Raw genomic sequence first — 23,463 nt, 5'->3', positions numbered from 1 at the left:
GCCTCTCTGAATGTCAGCTCCTCCTCTGAAAACACAATACGCGCCTTGCAGGGATTTTGTGAGAATTAGTGATCACATTTTAAAGCACCTAGTAGTATGCCTGGCACATAATAATCATTCAATAACTGATAACTTTTAAATAATGATATCAGAGATTTCCCTTCACTTTCTGCTTATGAAATTAGTTCATACTTAAGAAGATCACTCAACATTTCTGAGCCCCAATTTTTTAATCTCTAAAATCAGGGAGGAGGGTAAACTAAACCATTTCAATGTGTGTTCTTTGAACAAATAATCTCATTTTTCATGGTTTGGTTTCTCTTGTCCTTTGGCACTAGAATGTCCCTCTGGCCTCCATTCTGGTGTTTATGAACTGACAGCAGCTGAATTGGTCATGTGTGATTTATAGGTTCTTTTTGGTAAATCATAGTAGCCTCTGAAGAAGCTTTGAGGTAAGGAGTTGCCTGCTCAATTGACAACTTCACTACTAGGTTATAATGAACAGAAATCTCAGACTTCTACATCTCAAATACTCAAAATCTCACATCTAAAGCACCCATTAAGTAAACATTTATGAGCAAGTAAACACACACACAGAATTTATTTGACCTGTTTTGTAAATACGAGTATGTTTCAGCTCTATATTTTTGCGTGCTCTGACCCCCATCTTGCACAAAATATTCACTGAAAGCCATCAGGAAGATTCCAGAGGCAGGATTCTGTCACCCTATAGCTAGCATCAGGGATCCCTCTGTGTTCCTGGTGAGGTGTAGGACTACTTAGGTATTCAGCCTAGGCCACCATCCCTAAGAGTAAAGGATACAGGACTAATTCGATTCTTATGCCCTTGTGAAGCAGGTGTGGGGAGTGTCTCTAGAATATTTCTGTCAATCACATATAAGAAATACTTTTAATCTCACTAAGGAAAGCCCTTTTCTAACATTCACTGGGCTACATAATAGACTACTAATTTCAACAACAAAAAACCATTTCCGACTTTTACTATATTAATTGGCAAAGCATTGCTTATGGGTTGAGATACAGATAACAAAAACCTGTGGTATTAGGGAGAAATTGGTAAAAGACCACGAAAAATGTTGACATTGTTCATGATATATATATATATATATATATATATATATATATATATATTTTTTTTTTTTTTTTTTTTTTTTTTTTAAACCCGAAAACCTGTGGTAGCTAATTGGAAGGACCACCCCTGCATTCTGCTTTCTTGATTAGCATGCAGGCAGCTCCAGGGTTATTGCCTAACCTATGTAATGACCACATAGTATCACACTACACATGGTGAAGTTTTAGGGTTTTATTATGGTAAAATATACATAACATAAAATTTACCATTTTAACCATCTTTAAGTGTACAGTTCTGTGGCATTAAGTACATTAACATGGTTGTCCATTACAACCATCCATCTTCAGAACTTTCTCATCTCCCCAAACTGGAAGTCTGAACTCTGTACCCATATAACAATAAAAAAAATAATTCCCCATTCCCCTGTCCACCTGGCCCCTGGCAACCACCCTTCTACTTTCTGTCTCTGTGAATTTGACTCATATATAGATACCTAATATAAGTGGAATCATACAACATTTGTCCTTTTGTGACTGGTTTATTTCACTTACCATGTTTTCAAGGTTTATCCATGTTGTATAGTGTATCAGAATTTCATTTCTTTTTAAGGCTGAATAGTATTCCATTGTATATATATTCTCATTTTATTTATGTCAATGTACATTTGAGTTGTTTACACCTTTTGGCTATTGTAAATAATGCTGCTATAAACATTGTATACAAATGAATGCTGAAGTATTTTGAAGTAAATTACAGAAATAACAATCTGGTGTTTTTACTAGGAATCTAAGGAACTAAGAATATAATACAAGCACAATATTGCCCAATCCTTAGTACTGTTGCAGTTTAGTAAAGCACATCTAACTTCTTTTATACCTAGTACAATTGAAAACACTGGTCTTATCAATCTTTAAAATGAGATTTTAGAAGGAAACAGTTTGAAACTCTTGATGTGGTATTCTAAGACTGATTTTATATTTCATCTTCAGAATAGCTTTTAAAAATATCATTCACCCAATAGTTTGTTTAATTTCCTATATAGCATTTTCATTCTCCAAAAATCAGATAGATTTCCACAGTTCTTGGTAATTCTGCTTTCTTCCCAGGATGCAGTTGCATAAAATATTATATTCTGTGACCTCAACCTCTTCATCGGCCAATGCTGAAATGTGCCCTCCTCCTCCTTTATTGGGAGGGTGCAATACTTTATAGATTTATAATAACCTCCCTCTGTTAAGACCATGACTTGGAAAGTGTCTGCCCTGAATTCTGATGATAGTCCCAAATGAACCAAGTGGATTACATATCAGCAGAGATTGGAGGGTCTGGATTCTGTGCAGGACAGATTGTTTCCTTAGTTTATATGTGTGAGCAAATATGTTTGTAAAATCAGGAAACCACGGACCAGGCACTGTTCTTCCTTACAGGCCTGTGGTCAGAAAGCCTCTGCCAAGATTTCTAGATCTTTCCTCGACATGCTAGGAAAGAGGAGGGTTTCCTGAGTGATGAGTTCCTGGGTTCTGACCCTATCTCTACCAGTGATGGACTGCAAGGCCTTAGAATAGTTGGCCTTGGACTATGATCACACATTTATAAACTCATTTTTACTGAGAACCTACTATGTGTCAGGCACTCTTCCAGGTGCTTAGGATATCTCAGTGAATAAATCAAAGTTCCCTGCTCTCGTGGCATTCAGTCTAGAGCTGTTCCTGATATGGTAGCCACTAGCCACATGTGGCTACTTAAATTAAAATGTAAATTTAAACTAATTAAAATTAAGTAAATTTAAAAATTCAATCCTTCAGTTGCACTAGCCACATTTTAAGTGCTCAATAGCCACATGTGGCTGGTGACTACAGTAGTGAACAGTGTAGATACAGAACATTTCCATCATCTCAGAAAGTTCTATTGAATGTTGATAAAGGAAAACACATAGTAAATAAGTAAACTATGGAATGTTAGGAGATGGTGAGTGCTGTGGAAAAGAGAAAAGTACAGAAGAGTAAGGGGAATTAGGAGTGCTAATTAGGGGGTAGGTGGAGACAAGTTGTAGTATTAAACAGGGTAAGCCGTTCTGAGAATGTGAGATTTAACCTAAGACTTCATGGAGGTGAGTAGCTAAGTGGATAACTGAGGGAAGAGCATTCCAAGCAGACTGAACCGACCAGGCAATGTGCTAAGTCAGGAACACGCTTGACATGTTGCAGGAATTAAAAGGAGACCAATGTGGATAGAGCTAAGTGAGCAAAGAAAACAGTAAAAGAAAAAATCAGAGAGTAACAGGGATTAGAGAATGTAGGGCTTTGAATACTGTTAATGGCTTTTTTTGTTGTTGTTTTTGTTATTGCTTTTGTTTTGGCAGCTGGTCAGTGTGGGGATCTGAACCCTTGACCTTGATGTTAAAAACACCGCTCTCTAACCAACTGCATTAATGGCTTTTAAAACTTTGAGTGAAATGGGGTACCAGGGTGCCATTGCAGAGTCTTGAGCAGGAGTGACATGATCTTTCCTATTGGAATGGTATTGAATTAGTCCGTTTTATGTTGCTATGATAGAAATACCTGAAACTGAGTAATTTATGAAGAACAGAGGTTTATTTGGCTTATGATTCTGGGACAGCTGCATCTGGCACGGGCCTCAGGCTGCTTCTACTCACAGTGGGAAGCGGCAGGCAGCTGGTTGGTACAAGCAGATCACATGGCAAGAGGAAGCAAGAAAAAGAGAAAAGAGGTGCCAGGGTCTTTTAAACAATCAGCTCTCACAGGAACTAACAGAGTGAGAACTCACTCAGGCCCCCTCCTCCATTCATGAGGGATCCGCCCCCATGACTCAATCAGTTTCCAACACTGCCACATTGGGGATCAGATTTCCACATGAGTTTTGGAGGGGACAACACATCCAAACTCCATTGGTACCAACGTGGTTCCTGTATTGGGAGCAGACTGGAAGACAGACCTGTGAGAAGGCTACTGCAGAAGTCCAGACAAGAGGTGATTAGGGCTTGGACCAGGGTGTAGCAGCAGTGGAAGAGGTGATAAATGGGCATGTTTTGGATGTATTTTGACTGTAGAGCCAGTATGATTTCCTGATAGATCAGACGAGCAAAAAAGACTTGAAGGTTTTTGGTCTAAGCCATTGAAAGATGGAGTTGACATAAACTGAGACATGGAAGACTGGGAATGGAGCAGGTTAGGAAAGAAGACAGGATTTCTGTGTAAGTTTAAGATGCTTATTAGACATCCAAGTAGAGATGTCAAGTATAGAGTATGAGGCCAAAAAAAGAGATGTGGGCTTGGAGAAATCATTTGAGAATCATCAGTAATATGAGGGTACTTCAGAAAGTTCATGGAAAAATTGAATTAAAAGATAATATAAATCTTTCCATGAACTTTGTGAAGTACTGTCACACTAGATAACAAGGAAGTGAGTATTGAAAAGAGAAGGGGTACAAGGACTGAGCCCTGAGAATTTCATCATTAGGACTTTGGGGATAAGATAAAAGATGGACTCAGCAAAGGGCTGAGGAAGAAAATCCAGTAAGGTAGGAAGAAAACCAGTGTGGAAACCTAGAAGCCAAGTGAAGAAAGTGTATTACAGAGGAAGGAATGAACCCTTTGTCACGTGCTGCTGAAACATCTAGTAAAATGAGGATTGAGAACCAATCAGTGGATTTAACAAAGTGAGTTATTTGTGACCTTGACAAGAGCAGCTGTAATAGATGATGAAGGGCAAAAGCCTAATGCGAGTGTATTTAAGAGAGAACAGGAGGGGAGGAGTTGGAGCTACTGACTATAAACCATTCTCCTGTGGAATTTTGCTGCAAAGGAGAATTTTTTAAAAAGGATTTGTGGATAGTGCACCCTTAACATTTATGGGGTCCAAGGCAAAATGGAGGCCTACACACAATATTTATAAATATTTAAAATTATATATAAAGCTAACAAATTATTAAATAAATATGTTTTTTCCATTACATTGACAAATATTCCTTCCTAAGAACATGGAAAACCACACTTAGATTTAAAGTTCTTGGACCTGGAGTTCTGTGCTATAACTTAGTGGCATAGGGAAAGGGCCAATGGCCCATACTCCTTCCCTTCCAAACCCCAGCTCCATCCCATATTGTAAGGGGCTTTGCAGTCTTGTGTGGGGACACCCCAGTTTGCATGTCCAAACTCTGTCCATACTCCCACAAATGACTCTCCCTTGGATATCCCTTGAGTCTAGGAGTGTGTAAATTAGCAGTGTGGTCTACCTTAGGAAAGATGGACCCAGAGGAGAGGACAATGAAGGGCTAAGGACCATTTGGGCAGAGAATTCTGGGGTGTGGAATACCCAAAGTACCATCTAGAGAGCAGGAAGCATCAGCTCTAGGTAAGCTCTTCTCCTTGTCCCAGGAGATGCTCACCCATAGGAAGACTTGTGGGCTGGAGAAGGGCCAGAACATGGCCCTTCAAGGCAGAGAGCCCAGGGCAGCAACCTTCTCAGCATCTCTCTGAGCTGGTGGGGAAATGGGGTAAAGAAAAGGATTTTTGAGATAGGAGAAATACCAACATGTTTGTTTGCTCATGAGAACAATCCGGCAGGTGAGGAAAACAGTTGACGTGGAAAAGAAAAGGATGGCCAGAGCAATTATCTGAGTAGGCAGAAGGGAAGAGGCTCTAGTGCACGGTGTGGACACTGGCTGTGGATACAGGCTTAAGTGGTGTTTGTGCAGTAACAAGCAAGAAGGCAGAGGATGTGGGTGCTGATGCTGATGAGGAAGTAGATGTGGTGGTGGGAGGATGTGAAAGTTCTCTTCTGATTAATCAGCACTTGTTTCCAGAAGATCCCTGGTTAAGAATGCCTTGCTAGAGTGCTGTTTCAAGTCAAAGTTGACTTTTTTGTTAATTTAATTTCTATTTAAGTCTCACTAATAATTACTCTTTCAAAAGTATATTAAATACTTATACTCCACACTGTATAGCTCTTTCACTTGCATAATTTCTCCATGAGGAAACTGAGGCACAGAGAAACAAAGCTTCATGGAGAGACACAGCCAGTATGTGGCAGAAATAGTTCTGCTGCATTCCTTCTGACTTAAGACATACCAAGCAGCTCCCACTGGCCTTTCAAATACATTTCTTGATATAGGAGTCTGGGGTCCCAGAATAAGAATTTTGATTTTTGAAGGCTTGAAGGAATTATTTCAGTTTTAAAAATCAATGAAAGAGGGCCTACCCCGTGGCTCACTCAGGAGAGTGCGGCGCTGGGAGGGCAGCAACACTCCTGCCACGGGTTCGGATCCTATATAGGGATGGCTGGTGCGCTCACTGGCTGAGCGTGGTGCGGACGACAGCAAGCCAAGGGTTGCGATCCCCTTACCGGTCACAAAAAAAAAAAAAAAAAAGAAAAAAAAGAAAAAAAAATCAATGAAAGAGCTAGAAAGATGACGAAGAAGAAAGCAACTCCTTTCTTCCCATAAATTTTTTAAGTGTCAGAATGCGTGACTTCTTTTCAGATACTGAACCTGTGACATGTTCCGCTCTTTGTCTAATGTAATCGCTTTCTGAATAGTCAAGTGATTTCAGCAATTACTTCTGTGCACCTAAGTCCTGCCCTGGCTGGAAGGAAGGCAGTGGGGAGGGGGGTGGTGAAGATGGGGCACTGAAGCAAGGTACCTCATTTGTAAAACGTGAATAAAAGCCACTTTTGTGTTCCTCACAGACACTTGACTGAGATTAGCTTTAAAACATATCCTGAATAATTTTCAACTTCATAAAATAAAAGGGGTTAAAGATTAGCCAGTAAGTCAGGAGGGAGAGAAGCTTGTTAAGCATGGATACCCTACCACGTTTTCTCGAGGACTTCAGCCTTTGGCTTAGACCCCCTCCCTACACATCTTCTGCCATCATCCTTAGTGACTTCAGTTTCCACCATTCTGTGGAAATGTCACAGAATGTCTTCGCCTGTCCATCAGCATACCTTGTAACTCATCATCAGTCAGAGCTGCTCTCTTCAAGCATCTTGAGCCTTGAAACTATCTTCATTGATCAACATTGCCTTATACTTACAATTTTCTTTCGCTTCCTGAACATGTTCCTCTTTTTCCTGACTTCCAGACCCTTGACCTTTCCCTGATCTTCACTGGCCTTGCCCTCCCTCATCCCCACCTCTAGCCATGATCCGTTTCAAATGGCTGCTCAACAGCCACCACATACTTCCATTCTCCAAGCCCTGCTAGTCTTCACTAGCCAGAACGTTTCCATTCATCTCAGGCAGACTAGAGTACCGTGTTCTGAACCCTTTTCTTGCTCCTCAGACCCCAGCCTCCCTCTTTGTCACTTTCACTGAAGGTCTTTCCTCCGGCTGTGTTGAACATTAGAGGACACCCGGTATGAACTCTCATGATTTTCTTCTCCCCACACCCTTCACGACTTCATGCAGTCCTCCACCTTCTTTTCCAACAGAGAGGTAGCAGGTTCCCCTCCTTTCTAAGGGAGAACCATCCAGATCTGCCAGAACCTTGCTCTGTGAATAATTTATCTTTTATACCTCTTCTTCAGTGATTCTGCCCTTTGGTCTACAAACGTGCTACCAACAAATGTATGTTTGTTTGTTTGTTTGTTTGTAATTCTCTAGGCTTTTCAATCCCCTCCAAATATTATTCTGTTTCCCTTCTTTTTCTTGGCATATCCTATAGAATATATAGTCGGTGCTTTCAGCCCCTATTTACCCACCCTCTATTACGGCCTCAGCCTGCCGTTCTGGCTTTACCTCCCGTTCCCTACACAATACTTCCTGAGACCCACAATACATTTCTATCTTCCTGGTTTGTCCCCTGATGAAACAAATATACCACAATTTGTTTATCCACTTCTCTTTTAAATATAAAGTTAGCTTTTATTTCAGTTTTTGGCATTTATGCATAAACCCACGATGTACGTTCTTATTCAAGTTTTTTGTGGACATACATTTTATTTATTTTTTCTTGGGAAAATATCTAGGAGTGGGATTGCTGGGTCGTAGGGTAGATATATGTTTGATTTTGTAAGAAACTGCCAAACATTTCCAAAGTGGTTTCAACCCTTTTTCATTCTTTACATCCCCACCAGCTGTGTATGTGGTTTCCAGTTGCTCCACATCCATCTTACTTTTGTGCCCTCATTTATGCTTTTCTTTGATGCTGTTGCCTTATATTCTTCAAGCATCTTATCCCTCTCTGCCCCAGCTTTAGCTTCTCAAGGACTGCAGTTATGCCTCTGTCATCTTTGTACACCCAAGTCTAGCCTTCCTTAGAGCTGGCTCCCTCTAAGTCTGGACAGAATAGAATAAAATGGAACCCAGAGCAGGAGCCAGGGACTCGTGAATTCTGTACAGACAGCTAAGTGGCCCTGTGAAATCAATATGATCTGACTCACCCAGCAATCTATTACAATATTGCAGCTTGAATGCAGGGCTCCTGTGGCCATTTGTTACAGTCTCCAGGAAAGGCTTTTTATCAGATTCATAGTGGTGAGTGATACAAATTATTGGATTTCTTTTCCAACATAAAAAAATAACTATTTGCAGCCTTTTGAAGCTGGGTAAATGAGCCATTGATCTTACCTGTGGAACACTGCAGGGTATTTTTGTCCTGTCTTAACTTCCAGTATTCTAAGATGGGTGTCTGGTCTAGTCATTATTCCTTGGGTGTACCTTGTCTGTATCCTCCTCCATGCCTTTTCCCACAGTATGGGGAAAGTTCCTATTTGGAATGCCCTCCCTTTTTCCCTCCTAGAAGCTAAGTTTTCATGGCCTGGCGCAAATGCCAGTATCTCCATGAAGCTTTCCCAGCTGCTTGATCTTTCAGTAGCTATTCTCCCTGTGAATTATTATAATCTTTCCAGGATGGGCTGATGGCCCCCCTCCTAGCTTCCAGGGCTTCTAGATTAATAGAGGCATCTCAGGGCAAAGGAGAGCTTCCTAAATGACAAGGTTACCCCAGATGGCTGTGGCCATGTCTCAAAGGGCCAGCTGCTATGCAGGGCCTCTCTTTTGATGTTCCTTGCTCAGAATGAACCGCTCCACTTCCAGCCAGCACTGTTTGCCTCCTACCATCATCTTGAAGCAATAAATTGCTTCAAACCATGTTTCATCACTCATCGGTCGGTCAAGAGCTTGAGTCACATTGCAAAGCACTTGTTAAAGCACTCTGTCCTCTGGGTGTGTGGGAAGGCACTGAGTAATATGACCTTGTCTCACGTCATCAGTACAAGCTGCTCATTTTCCAAGGTAGGCATAGAAACATTCAGCTCAAATGTGGCAATATCTTGAACAAGACTGGAGAGGGAACCTAAAAATCCTCCAGCTTTTCTTTTATCTTGTTCTCATTCTCTCTGAAAACAAACCAGCAGCTTGTCTGTTCCCTCACATGCTCTGGGAAGATATCCCAGATGTCTTCCTCAAAGACAACCTGGAAAACAGAGTCTTCTCTTTCAACTCCCATTGTCTATGATGGGCTCTGGAAAATTTTTCATTTTCTGAAAATGGGAGCTAGGGTACCTAGGAATGCCACCTTCCCATGTTTCCTTATTTTGCCCTGCTAGATATGGTGCTTTGCTCTTGCCACACCTCCTGGAAGAGAGGAGCATAAATGTTCTCCAAGAAATGATCAGTTTTCGCAGTGACGAACTTGCTAACTACCCTGATTTGATCACTACATATTGCGTATAGGTATTGAAATATAATTCTGTACCCCATAAATATGTGCAATCAATACATTTCAACTAAAAAATAAATTTTTAAAAGTAAAAATATTTAACATCTTTTTATTTATTTATTTTTTTTGCTAGACACTATAGTAAGAGTTAGAAGTACATCAGCAGCCAAGATAGAAACACTGCCTACTTCTGGGGCACTGTTATATTTTACTAAGAGAGATAGACAGGCCAAGAGGCAACTACAAAACAGCGTCCTGACTGCCATCTCAGTAAAAGTACAGGGGATGTGGGGACACATGAGAGGAACACTGAGTCCAGGCCAGGAAGTCTGGAAAGGCCTCAAGGAAGAGGTGACCTCTATGCTAGTAAGAATCACCCAGAAGTCAGTTGAAAGACATGAGGGTGGGGCACTCTTACAGAGGACATATGTGGGGACACTCAGAAGCCGTGAGAGCATGGCACAGCAGGGAACTGGAAGAAGGGTGGTGTGTTTGGAAAGTGGAATGCAGGAGAGGGTGGTGCAGATGAAGCTGGAAAGACAGACAAGGGTGCACCCCTTTCCTGTAGGTGCTGAGAAGGAGCAGGGAATTCTTACAGTGAAGGGCAAGTAACAAAAGCTTGAGTAGGGGAACAAGAGGGCCTCTTTTGCGTTTGGGAAGGTCATGCCGGCAGTAGCGCTGACAGCATGGCTTGGAGTAGCAAAGCCGGAAGAGGCAGATGGACCGGACAGGAGATGATGGAGGCCTCCACAAGAGGCGTGACCGTGCCGAGGAGAAGGTGGATGGACTGGTAGTGTCCTGGGAGTGGGGAGGGAAAAGGAGGAGGCCCAGCGTTCAGACTTGGCTCTCTGTGGGAATCACAATGCATTCTCAGAAGCAGTGAAGACAAGGTGCTTCAGCCGGGGGGCAGGGCAAGCCATCCTGTAGGTAGTGTGAGTGGTCTGGGCTCATCGGGGCATAACTCTCACTCAGTACTTTGATACTAATGCTGCCATGGGAGTGGGTTAGACACCCAGGGGAGGAGGAGGGCCTGAGGACACTAAGAACAGGCAGATGAAGACAGGTCTGCAGAGAAGACCAAAAAGGGCAGCAGGGAGCAGGAGCAACCAGGAGAGGAATCCCCCTGACAGAAGCTGAGGGAAGAGTCAGACACTCAACCAAGTTCATTGTCCAGAAAGACACTCTTATACCCATTGTATTTAGCAACCAGGAAGGTGAGGCTGACAAGAGCAATTTCAGGGGACTAGTGAGAGCGAAGTAGATTGAAAAGTGCATGAGAAGTGAGGAAATGGAGGTAGCAAGTAAGGAGACTCAAGAGGTTTGGCTATAGAGGGAGGAGACAGAACAGTAGCTGGAGATGGGGGTGGAGTGAAAGAATGGGTTTTTGTAAGATGGGAAAAGCAACAAACAGGACTTTCATGTATTTTGGAAGGAAGCAAAAGGATGAATGAATAAAATCTGTGGAAAGAAGCAATTGTAGGATATAAAGCAAATAATGAGAATATAGACATGATGTCTACTGAATTAAAACACTTAATAGCAACAAAATTCCATGAGAGTGTGAAAGGGCTCTAGAATTCAGCTCCATATGGTGGAGGCAGCTTAGTGGGCAGGTTCTGGAGCCAACTCTTGTGGTCCTTTTGCAGCTGTGGTGGCACTATCAAGTTACCCAGTCTTTCTAACTGAAATGGAGATAATCATGCTCATCTCTCAGGCAAGTGCTCAATAAATGTTAGCTCTAATCATGTACTGAAGCCTAAAGTTAAGGAAAAGAACTTATCTTGTGGCTTCTCACCCAGGCTGCTTAAAGATACTGAAAAACATGTTCTTGTGCTGTAGTTTTCTGAATTGTTGAATCTCAGACCCGTTCTTAAGAGCTGGGCCTGTCCCGTCTGCAGAAACACTCAATGTTTGTATTGATTGGCTCCAGCTTGGGCAGTGTGGCATCCATCGTGAAGGCTGTGCAAGTACAGCCAAGAAACCTCTTTTGGGTTCCTACCCTGTTTCTTCCCAGAGCTTTCAGATGAGATTTCCCTGTTTAGCAGGGATACCAAATGCCAGGATTTCATAATACTGCCAACCCCAGCTACCAGATTTGTGTAATTGCAGTGGTACAGATTTCAATTGTCTTTTGACGAGGCTCCATACTGTTTGTCAAATCACGTGTGTGTTGGTGGAGCTGAAATTATAAGAGATGAAATGTGAGAGTATTTCCCAAAGTAATTGGCACATTGTGGGTGATCCGTACATGCTGGTTTCCTCCTAGAAGGTACCAGGACTGTGTTCTCACAATGCAGTATGGCAAGGTGGAAGCCATATGAGATTTGGCCTCAAATTTTGGCCTTACTGTTGAGCAACTGGGTGAACTTGGGCTATTTACCTATCTTTTTGAGCCTTTTTTTGCTCCTCTGTGAACGAAGCTGGATACCCATCACACCAGCATGTTTTTCAGGAGTAAATGAGACAATATGGGGAAGTACCTGGCACACAGTAGGTATTCAGTTTTTTTCTTCTCCTTTCTCTGTGTCCCTGCTTTGACTACTAGGTAACTAAGTTTATCAAATTTTAACTATGTTTATCACAGATCTTCATGTCAAGTCAACATATCAAGTATTTAGTCGTTCCTCACCCTAATGCATTAAACTCACTTCATGGAAGTTATGTCATTACCTAGACTGGCCACTGTCTTGTCAGACACCAACACTGTTTTGTGTGGCTGCAATAGAGATGTTATTGCCAGTTGTCGGTATTAAAACGATGTGCTCCTTCACTCGTCAGTGAAATCTGTGCAGGAATTTTCTTTTCTCTGCTTGCAGTCTCCTTTTAAAACAATGCCCTCGTTTTGTTTCCTCTCTCTGAGCTGCTGCTTCTCCTCCCTTCCAGTTTCCTAAACCCTGTCTTGTTTCCCTGTATTGTTTGCTTAATGGGCAGTTTAATGAGTGTGGCATTTCCATTTGGAAATGCACAGAGCACAAGATAGAAATTGGATTTCTTCCTGGACAGTTTCCATCCACAGTCCTCATTTAAAGCTTTCTCTCTTCTTTTCCATTCTGCAACACAACTGAGATTTGCTGAACCAGAAAGGGGAGGAAGGAGGTAAGAAAGAAGAGCCAATCTGCCTTCTCATTGTTTCAAGAAGAGCTTATTAGTGTCCTGCTCACTAGAAGAGACCAAGTGCTCTAAAGATACTCTGGGTGCTTCTTCTGTTTGCACAAAGCTCAAGGCCCTGAGTATACAGTGCATGATGGAGTCTAATGACCGAGATAATTATTGCTACCTGCACTGCCCAACTGTTGTGCTTTGTAATCAAAAGCTATATTGGCAGGTGTGAGTCTGAGCCTGCTGAAAACTCAGGGAAGGTATTGAAGGTTATCAACCTGAAACAATTTTACTCTAGCTAGTGGGCCTGTGTTGCTTAGATTTGATGTTAGCAGAATGTTAGGAGATCTGGAGAATATACCAGAGTACTGCAGGCAACACATGGACATCAGTCACTCTGTAGGAATATCCTCAACTGAATCAGGTACTCAAGCTGCTGAAACTGGAATTCATGGCAATTTCAAAAAGCTCCATGCCATTTTTGAATTTGTTCTCCAGGTAGTTGATCAGTACCTGACTTAGCCTTTATTTAGCATTCAATGAAGGGGAAATTGATTTTTTCTGGGCATGGACAGGCTGTCTGTATTTGGTGGCTACAGTGTGTGCTAAGCTGGATGCAGGTATATATTCATCCCCTCACCACCTGCTTCATATTCATTCTGGCACAGAGCTACAAATTGGCTTTCTGTTCCCCACCTCAGCCAGCTTTAGTTAATTTGTGTCTTTACCTCTCTGCCATGACACACTAAAGAAATGGAGTCTCTACTTTAAAAATCAAGTTTATTAAAAATAAAACAACATGGTTATAATTGACTTAAAATGCTTAAAGAAATTCCAAGTGGAACAATTTGCAAAAGAGGAAGAAAAATTAGGTAATAAAGACAAGGACACTTCAAAGGAGAGAGTAAAGTAATAAAGAAAAATGGGTGAGGTCAACAGAAGATATATCAGAAAGGAGAATGGGTCAAGGAAAAAGCAGAAGAAAGGAGACAGAAAAATAAATGATATGGATTTGAGTAATGGGTTCAAAAAAGAAAATAGAAAAAGTGAAGGCCAAAATGAGAATTATGGAGAAAAACGTCAGAGACATCAGGTCTCACGAATTACAGGTTATCAGTGGCCTGGGAAGAAGTGGAGAGGGTCTAGGTGTATACCTAACGAAGTTGGATATCTGAATTCTTTAGGACAATCTGACAGGCAGGGAGAATGTCCCCTGCATATGCTAATTCAGACTCAGAAATAAGAGCTAGCCAGACTCATTACTGAGTTTGGCCAGCCTGTAATGGCATCAGAATTCACTGATGCATATTTAAACTGAATTTTGCTAACCAAGGTCTTAAATAAACAGTCACCAGCTGTAACTGAAAATTAGAATAAGGTTTTTAGTGGGGAGTGTTTCTGTAGGAAAAGTCTGAAAACCCTTAACACTGCTTTTTCCAAATTTGTAGTCATTTGCGGTTCTTAAGGCTGGCTAGTATGTTAGCAACTGCTCCATTGCTAGACTGTGTGAATCTTTCTAGCATTTACTTTTTTTTTTTTTTAATTGATTAAACATATTTATGGGGCACTGAGCTGACCATCAGCACCTGTGCCCAAGTATTTACTTTTAACATTCTGCAGGGCAGGGAGAGTGGCTGACCTGTAATATAAATGAGGCCTCTTGGTAGGAACATTAACTCTATCAATAACAAAGGGACATTTAAGAGACTTCATTCTAATGGGACCAAAAGAAACTCTTTCCCCCAAAGCTGGCAAATCCAGAGAAGGTCTTCTCTCCCAGCCCAAATTTGCAAGACTGGAGTCATCAGAGGCAGGTAGAGGACAAGAGGCCTAAGAGAAATCTCGGGAAGGTGTCATTTGGACTGTGGCCTCAGACTCAGTCTGGAAACTTGGCACTCATAACTTGGGCTTACTGTGGATCCTGTGCTGGCAAGTAGATGCTCTGTTGAGTCCAGGAATTGATCACCAGTAGCTTATGGATAGTTATCCACATTAAACACTGACTTCAGCTAAGCGATTTCAGGTGCCTTCCATTATGGTTGGAGAGAAACACCCTCTCTTCACATGTTTCTTAGGTTAAGTGATAGATTACACAATTTTCACCAATCAATGGGAAATATAGCAATAATTATCCTCAATGATTTATATTTGTCTTTGATATTTTAATATAATTGGGTCTGGTTTTCTACAAAATCATGAGGCCCTCAAGCATTGCTAAGAAGGATAGCCCTCCTGTTCTTTTACCCAATCCCCCAGTCCCTATTCCAGATGAGGATCATTGACTCCAGGGATGCAGAGTTATGGTTGGTGGTCAATTCATTTACAAATATTTATTGAGCAACTAGGGTGACCAGCTCATCCGAATTTGCCATGTCTTTTCTGGTTTGAGCACTGAAAGTTCTGTATTCCAGGAAACCTCTTAGTCCCAGGAAAACCAGAGTGGTGGGTCACCTTGTTATCTACCATGTTCTCATAGAGCTAAGACCCTAGAAGTCGTGATCATTCCAATTCACTAATTTTAAATTGCTAGTTAAAGCCAAGGAGCCTCTTTATCAATTTATTTTCCCTCTGACTCACACATTGCCTGGATTGGAGGAAATAATTAAGTTCTATGGTTGGAGATATTTTCTTCAGACTGCATTAAAGAATAAGATTAAACAAAAGGTACTACAGTATGCCAATAAGAATTTTATAATCCAGACTGGAATTTGAAAATTAGATAGTCAGAAAGATAAAGTGAATCAAAATCATTTATTTTGTATCCAAATATCTTTAGCTACATCAAAGAGATTATTTATGAAATGGTATCACTTCAGGATGTTGAAAGAATGAGCTACAATGGACATACTATTATTCTGTCTAGTTGCACCTTTTTTTCTGGACAATATTCACAATGATGTAAAGGGATAGAAGACCAGCCTGGAAGCCAACAAATGGTAATCTAGTCCTCTAGTCCTAGCTCGGTCCCTAACAGACCACTGTCTCCAGACAAGTCATTCAACCTTCCCAGATCCTAGGATTTCCTCTTGTGAAAATGAAAGTGTGGGCAAGAATTTCCCATGAAACAGCCAGCAGAGTAGAAATATTAGAAGTCAGGGCCGACCTTGTAGCGCACTCGGGAGAGTGCAGCGCTGGGAGCGCAGCAGCGCTCCCGCCACAGGTTCGGATCCTATATAGGGGTGGCCGGGGCACTCGCTGGATGAGCGCGATGCGGCCGGTCACAAAAAAAGACAAAAAAAAAAAAAAAAAAAAGAAATATTAGAAGTCAGGAGACTCATGCTGTAGTTTTCACACTTTGTTTACAACCATGTGGCCTTGGACAAGTGAGTTAGCCTCTAAGTTTCCTCAATATAAAAGGAAAGTCATTAACAGCTTATATAGCAGGATTCTTGTGAAGAACAAGTGACAATATAGGAAGCATGTACAAATGTCATATTCTGCTGTCATGTAATGGCCCTTACAGCTTAAGGTAGCACTTGGCATGCATCATGATTTAGTGCAAGAGTTGGTAAACTATGGCTCATGGGCCTAATCTGGCCCATTGCCTGTTTTTGTACACACACACAAAGAAAATTTTGTGTATATATTATTTATATATACCATACATATATGTTATATATAGCATATATGCACATACATAATATTTACATATGTAGCATAATATATTCACACATATAATAGAGTCATCATAACCAGCCATGCTTATTAATTTACATTTATCTACTGTCTGTGGTTGCTTTCACACTACAATGACAGAGTTGAGTAGTTGCCTTGCAACAGAGACTGTATGGCCCACCAAACCTAAAATATTTAGTCTCTGACCCTAATATAGCAGGAAGGTCGTAAGACTGGTGTTCCAAGATCCAGGATTCTCATAGGTTCTGTGTCACTGCATGATCTCAAACAGATGCTTTACCCTCTCTGGCTCTCTGTTTCTCATACTGTAAAAAGAGGGGAGTGCTGTTAAGATATATAAGAAAACAAAAGTATTGATCTTTTCTGGAGGGAAGATAATTTAAATTAAAAGTATTATTCATAAGGTGGATGCTGTTAGATGACTCAGAAATATGACAGAAATGATGTGTTGTTATTATTCTCTGATATTTGTGCTCTACTGTACATCAGTGGGGGGCTATTTTAGAGCAGTGCTAGCATATAGACCCCTGCACCATAGCACTACATCAAAAGCTAAAATACTACACTGGAATCTAATTTAATCACAGTATCCAGTCAGTAGTGTGAGTTTTAATCGCTTTTTTATTCCTTTATCCTCTGAAGACTGTCATTAAACATTTACAAGACACGAACTTCAGATCATGTCAATACCTCTGCTGAGGTCACCTGGCAGCTGGTCATTTCAGTCCAGGACCAAGACAGAAGTCCCTTCTGGGCACATGAGGAAGGACTACTCCCAAGACAGAAGAACAGTGGTGGTGGTAGCACATGGGCTGGTTTGCAGAGCTAATACCAAAGATATTTGTTTATGTTAAAACTTTGTGTTTTGTTCTTGGACCCATGACTGATATCCGGGCTAGTTAAGCACATACACAGTGATTAACAAACCTTTGGCTAACACATATAAATTTTAAGACCTTGTCTTTTCCAAGAACTCCCTCAAACCTCCAGGTAGGATCTCCCTAAAGGAGCAGCTCTTCATATGGCTGAAAGCAGCCATGTAAGGAGGCCAAGCCCAGTCTTTGAAAGTAACATTGGCCCACATGCAGCCCATTTTTAGACCTTACATACCCAACTCCAGATTTACTACGGCATAGATAAATTAATGAGCAACCATTTGATTTATAAAAGGATTCTTCACTTTACAAGCATATTCACTGCCATGTTTCTTTACTGATCTATTGCCACTAGTGCAGTTCCAATAAAATTTCATTGTTAGGAATCCAGTACACATGTTTTTTCATTGCCAGTGTAGATGGAAAGATAAAGAACAGGGTGCTCTTATAATCCCCTTAGATCTTAAGATGTGGCTTTTGTCTAAGACTTGTTCTCAGCCTAGGAGCTTAATGTTACTTGATACTTATGATTGGCGGGGATAGATGTGGTGCAGTATTCTTTAAAATAACAATTATGCAATTTCATTAACTAATTTGCTCTGATTATCTGCATGAGGTTTCAAAAAAGAAGGATCTATCACATAGGACTAAGCTAACTGGCCCTTTGATAATGAGTAATAACACTATTAACAATAGATGACATATTGAGCATTATCATGTGCCAAACAGCATTCTAACTTATTAACTCATTGAATCTCAAATATAGAAGGTAAATGCAATACAATTATTAACATCCCTATATTATAGATGAGGAAAAGTACAGAGAAGTAAAATGTATTACCTCATGTCACAAGGTGATACATGCAGAGTCAGGATTGAAACCCAGCAAGGCTAGCTCTATGATTTATGCTGTTAACCACAGTGCCATATGGACAAGTAAGCAACTATCAGGTGCCGAAATGTAGGAGAAAGAACAACATATGACACTTCAAGGAGCTAATAAGAATTTGTGCCTCATCCTATATGAGAGAAACAGGTATTAGACTTTGCCATAAAGAAGGAAGGAAGGAAGAGAAAACTGGATGAAATATATCAAACAATGAATTCATACATTGGACAGCAGAAAGGTGAGGACTGTTATCCCTTAGATAAAAGAAACAAATGATAACCTTTATGATTGCCATGGTTTTCTGCCTGGAGGCACATTTTGGGCCATGGAACAGGGAAGGGAAACCCAAGCATAGTACAGTGGTCTCATTACATTGCAGAAACAGAAATTAGAGTCTGGGGACTCTGAAGCAGCTATGTTTTGTACAACAGAGAGAGTGCCAGAGAGGAAGGAGTTACACAAAGAAAAGAGCTACAGAAATCTTCATAAATGTTCCCCTGCGTTTTTAGATGAATACTAAACTAAGCATGCATTGGGTAAAATTCTGCAAGACTCAGCAAAGAACAGCTGTCAGCAACTAGAGGCTGAACAACTACCAGAGCTCACAGTACTGACAAAAATTTTCAGTTCTGATCAGCCAAAGTGGAAAGAACTTGTTGAGTATGTAGTACATTCAACAGAGACCCCAGAAAGGTCTCACTTTAATAGAATCAAAACTAGCCCTAGAATCAAAACTATGCTAGACTAACCCTAGCAAAACTTAAAAACAAGCCACAAAAGGGACGAGACATCTACAACTGCCAAAACAATATTCAACACTATTTAAAGGAAGACAAGAAAATCCAGACACTTAACAGTGTAAATTTTATAATATCTACCATACAATTGAAAATTACTAGACATGTGAAGAAGCAAGAAAATGTGATTCGTAATTAGAATGCTCAGTCAAGAGATGCAGACCCAGAAATGATAGTGATGATGAAATTAGCAAACAAGGAATATAAGCAACTATTATACATACATTTAAGGATTTAAAGGAAACCAAAAATATAATAAGAAGAGAAATTGAAACTATCAAGAGAGAATCAGTTGGAATTCTATAACTGAAAGATACAATATATAAAATAAAAATTCACCTAATGGGCTCAACATTTGTATACTACTAAATAAAAGATTGATGAACTTGAAATCATAATAATAGAAGCAATTTAAACTAAAGACAGAGAGGGGGAAAAGACTAATAAAAATGAACAGTCTCAGTTACATGTGGAACAATATCAAGCAGTCTAACATGTATGTAAATGATGTCCCCAAAAATGGCAAGGGTGGTAGCAGAAAAAGAAAATTGAGGAATTGATGGCTAAAGTTTTTCCAAGTGTAATAAAGACTATAAACTCACATATCCGAGAAGCCCAATAAAACCCAAGCAGGATAAACAAGAAAATCATTATAATCATCTTGCTGGAAAGCAGCAATAGAGAAATATTTTAAAAGCTTCCACAGAAAAGAAACACATTATGTAAAAAGGAAAAGATAAGTATAATCACTGATTGTTATGAGAAAATGTAGTGTCCTGTGGAAGACAATAGGTGACAGCTTTAAAGTGCTCAAACAAAAACCTGCCAACCTAGAATTCTATAATCAGCAAAAATACTCTTCAAAAATGAGGGTGAATTAAGAATCTTTTAGACAAACAAAATACTGTATTTTATTTAGATAATATTATTTAGACAAAGCAATTTACTTGTTTAGACAAGCAGATTCTTCACCAGAAGACCTATACTACAAAAAACATTAAAGGCAGTTTATCAAGTCAAAATAAAATGACTCCAGATGGAAACTCAGATCTGTACAAAAGATAAAAGTTTGTACATTGATAAACATATGAGTAATGTAAAAGACATTTTTGTTCTTAAAATATTGCTAAAAGGTAAACAACAGCATAAAGGATAGAAGAAGCAACAGTATACTATTGTAAGATTCTTAAATATATAAAATGCATAATGTCTAATGGAGATTGTGATAAGTCAAAATGCATATTGTAAATGTTAGAGCAACCACTTACAAAAGACAGGTGTGACTAATAAGCCATAGAGAAGATAAAATGGAATTCAAAGGAAAAAAAACTCTTATGTGAGGAAGAGAAGAAAGGAACAATAAGAACAAAGAATAAATAAAACAAATACAAAACAAATATCAGGGTGGTAGATTAAACTCAAATATATCAATAATCACATTAAGTTAAGCATAAATGGACTAAATACCCAAGTTTAAAAGAGACAAACTGTCAAAATGAATTTTAAAAAGTAATTATATGCTTTTTTAACAAAAGAAATTTTAATAAAGACATAGGTAAGTTAGAAGTAAATAGATAGAAAAATATATACATCAAATTCTGAATAAATGAAGGCTACCATAATTGTACTATCTGAAAAAGTAGTCTTCAAAATAAAGAATACTAGAAAAGAGAAAGGGACATTCCGTAATGATAAATAATCTATTCATCAGTAAGACATCACAGTCTTAAATGTGAATGCACCCAATTACAAAGCTTAAAAAATACATTAAGACAAAGCTCACAGAATTGAAAGAATAGACAAATTCATAGTTCTGGTTGGAGAGATTTCAACACTCATTTATCAGCAATTGTTAGAACAAGTAGACAGAAAGTCATCTGGATATGGAAGATTGAAACAACACTATCAACCGACTTGATCAAATTTGATATTACAGAATACCACATTCAACAATAGCAGGGTATACATTCTTTTTAAGTGCATGTGGAGCATTCACCATGATAGACCATATGCTGGGTCATAGAAGTGGTCTCAATAAATTTGAAAGGATTGAAACCATATGAAGTATGTTTGCTGACTACCATGGAATTATATAAGAAGTTAAAAGCATTAAAATACCAAGAAAATCCCCAAATATATGGAAATTAAAAGCACACTTCTAAATAAACTTATGGATCAAATAAGAAATCATGAAGAAACTAGAAATTATTTTGAACCTTCTTTATAATAAAAATACAACATACCAAAATGTGTGGGATGAAGCTAAAGCAGTGCTTAGAGGGAAATTTATATTTTTAAATGTTTATATTAGAAAAGATGAAAGTTCTAAAATTAATGATACAGCTTCCAGATTAAGAAGCTAAAAACAGAAATGACATTAACCCAAAAAGAAGTAGATGGAAGAAAATAAGAAAGAGCAGAAGTCAATGAAATAGAAGACAATAAACAGTAGAGAAAATCAATGAAAAACTGACTTTGTGGAAAAAAATCTATAAAATTAATAATCTATCAGACTGGTCAAGAAAAAAGAGAAGATACAAATTGCCAATATCAGGTATGAAAAGGGCACATCACAACACATCATGTCATTAAAAGGATACTAAGAGACTGTGATGAGCAAACATATACCAGTAAATTCAACAACTTACATGACGTGGACAAGTCCCTTAGAAGACACAAATTACTAATCTGATTCAAGAAGAAATAAAAAACCTAAATAGTCATAAATTAAATGAATTTAATTCATAAGTAAAAACCTTCACTCAAAGAAAACCCCAGGCCCAAGTGGTTCCCTAGTTAATTCTATAAAACATTTAAGGGGTAAATAATAACAATATTATACAAACTTTAAGAAAACAGAAGAGGAGGTAAATACTTCCCAACTCCCTTTATGAAGCCAGTATTACACTGATACCAAAACCAGATAATAATATTATAAGAAAACTACAAAACAATATCCTTTATGAACATAGGCACAAAAATCCTTAACAATATTAGCAGATCAAATTCAGCAATATGTAAAAAAGGTAATACACTATGTCCAGATGACATTTATCTTAGGAATTTAAGGTTGGTTTAATATTTTTAACTCAATCAATACAATTTACCACATTAACAGAATAAAGGAGAAAAAATATGATAATCTCAAGAGATGCGCAAAAAAGCACTGAACAAAATTCAACACCAATTTATAATGAAAACTCTCAGAAAATTAGGAGTAGTGGGAGCTTCTTCAACTTCATAACAGGCAGCTATGCAAAATCTACAGCTTAATTATAAAAGATTGAATGTTTTTCTCCTACAATGGAGAGTAAGACAAGGATTCCCGTTCTTACCCCTTCTATTCAACATCATACAGCAAGGAAAAGAAATAAAAGGTTACAGATTGGAAAGGGAGAGGTGAAATTATTGTTACAAAAATAGAATTGCATACATAGAAAATCTTAAGACGACTGCAAAAATATGTTGCTAGAACTAATAAGTAAATTTAGCAAGGTCACAATACACAAAAAATAACTTGTATTTCTGTATGCTAACAACAACTAGCAAATAAAAATTTAAAAATAGCATTAAACAGCATGAGGTACTCAAGAATAAATTTAACAAAATGCATGAAAGATTTGTATGCTGAAAATTACAAAACATTGAAGGGAATTTAAAGGAGACCTAAATAAATGGAGAGATAACAGTGTTCATGGATAGGAAGACTCAATATTATTAAGATGTTAGTTCTCTCTAAGTGGATCGATAGTGTCTATACAATTGCAATAAAAATTCCAGGAGACTTTATTTTAGAGAATGACAAGGTGATTCTAAAATCTGTGTGGAAATGCTATGGGCCTAGAATAACCAGAACAATTTTGAAAAAGAAGAAAAAAAAATGGGGACTTTATCTGAATTCAAAAGATTGTGAAAACTTCCTACCAATCTACAATAATCAAAGTAGTGTGGTATTGGCATATGGGCATAAGAATAGACAGATCAATGGAATAAAATAGATATATACATATATAGTTGCTTAGCTTTTCTTAAAAGGGCAAGGTTATTCAATGGGAAAAAGATAGTCCTTACAACAAATTGTGCTGAAAGAGATGTCCTTATGTGGAAAAAAAAAAAAGGAACCCTAACCCTTACCTCATACTATACACAAAAATTAATTCAAAATGGATTATGAACCTAAATGTAAAATCTGAAACTATGATAATTGTTGAAGAAAATATAAGAGAAAATCTTCTGGCCTCAGATTAGTCAATGATTTCTTAGATTACTAAAAGCACTAACCATTTAAAAAGTTAATAAATTGGACTACATAAAAATTAAAAGCTTCTGCTCTTTGGAAGTCATCATCAAGAAAATGAAAGGCCAGCCACATGTGAGAAAATACTCACAGTACA

The 23,463-nt window shown here is 38.8% G+C and overlaps 1 protein-coding gene across 6 annotated transcripts in view; it reads left to right on the top strand.

Annotated features, from left to right (window-relative positions):
* CPQ (carboxypeptidase Q) overlaps positions 1–23,463 on the top strand; it is a 446,657-nt gene that overhangs the window by 405,924 nt on the left and 17,270 nt on the right. The window contains exon 9 of one of the 6 annotated variants that reach the window (XM_063079638.1): positions 11,420–11,512. The exons of the other annotated variants lie outside the window; for them this stretch is intronic. Within the exon in view, the coding sequence (XP_062935708.1) occupies positions 11,420–11,459 (40 nt within the window). The 3' untranslated portion in view covers positions 11,460–11,512. Of the gene's footprint in view, positions 1–11,419; positions 11,513–23,463 lie in introns of those variants that run through there. 6 annotated transcript variants of the gene reach the window in all.

The sequence above is a fragment of the Cynocephalus volans genome, chromosome 15, assembly GCF_027409185.1.
Source record: "Cynocephalus volans isolate mCynVol1 chromosome 15, mCynVol1.pri, whole genome shotgun sequence".
NCBI classification, from domain to species: Eukaryota; Metazoa; Chordata; class Mammalia; order Dermoptera; family Cynocephalidae; genus Cynocephalus; species Cynocephalus volans.
This window is presented reverse-complemented; position numbering and strand designations above follow the sequence as displayed.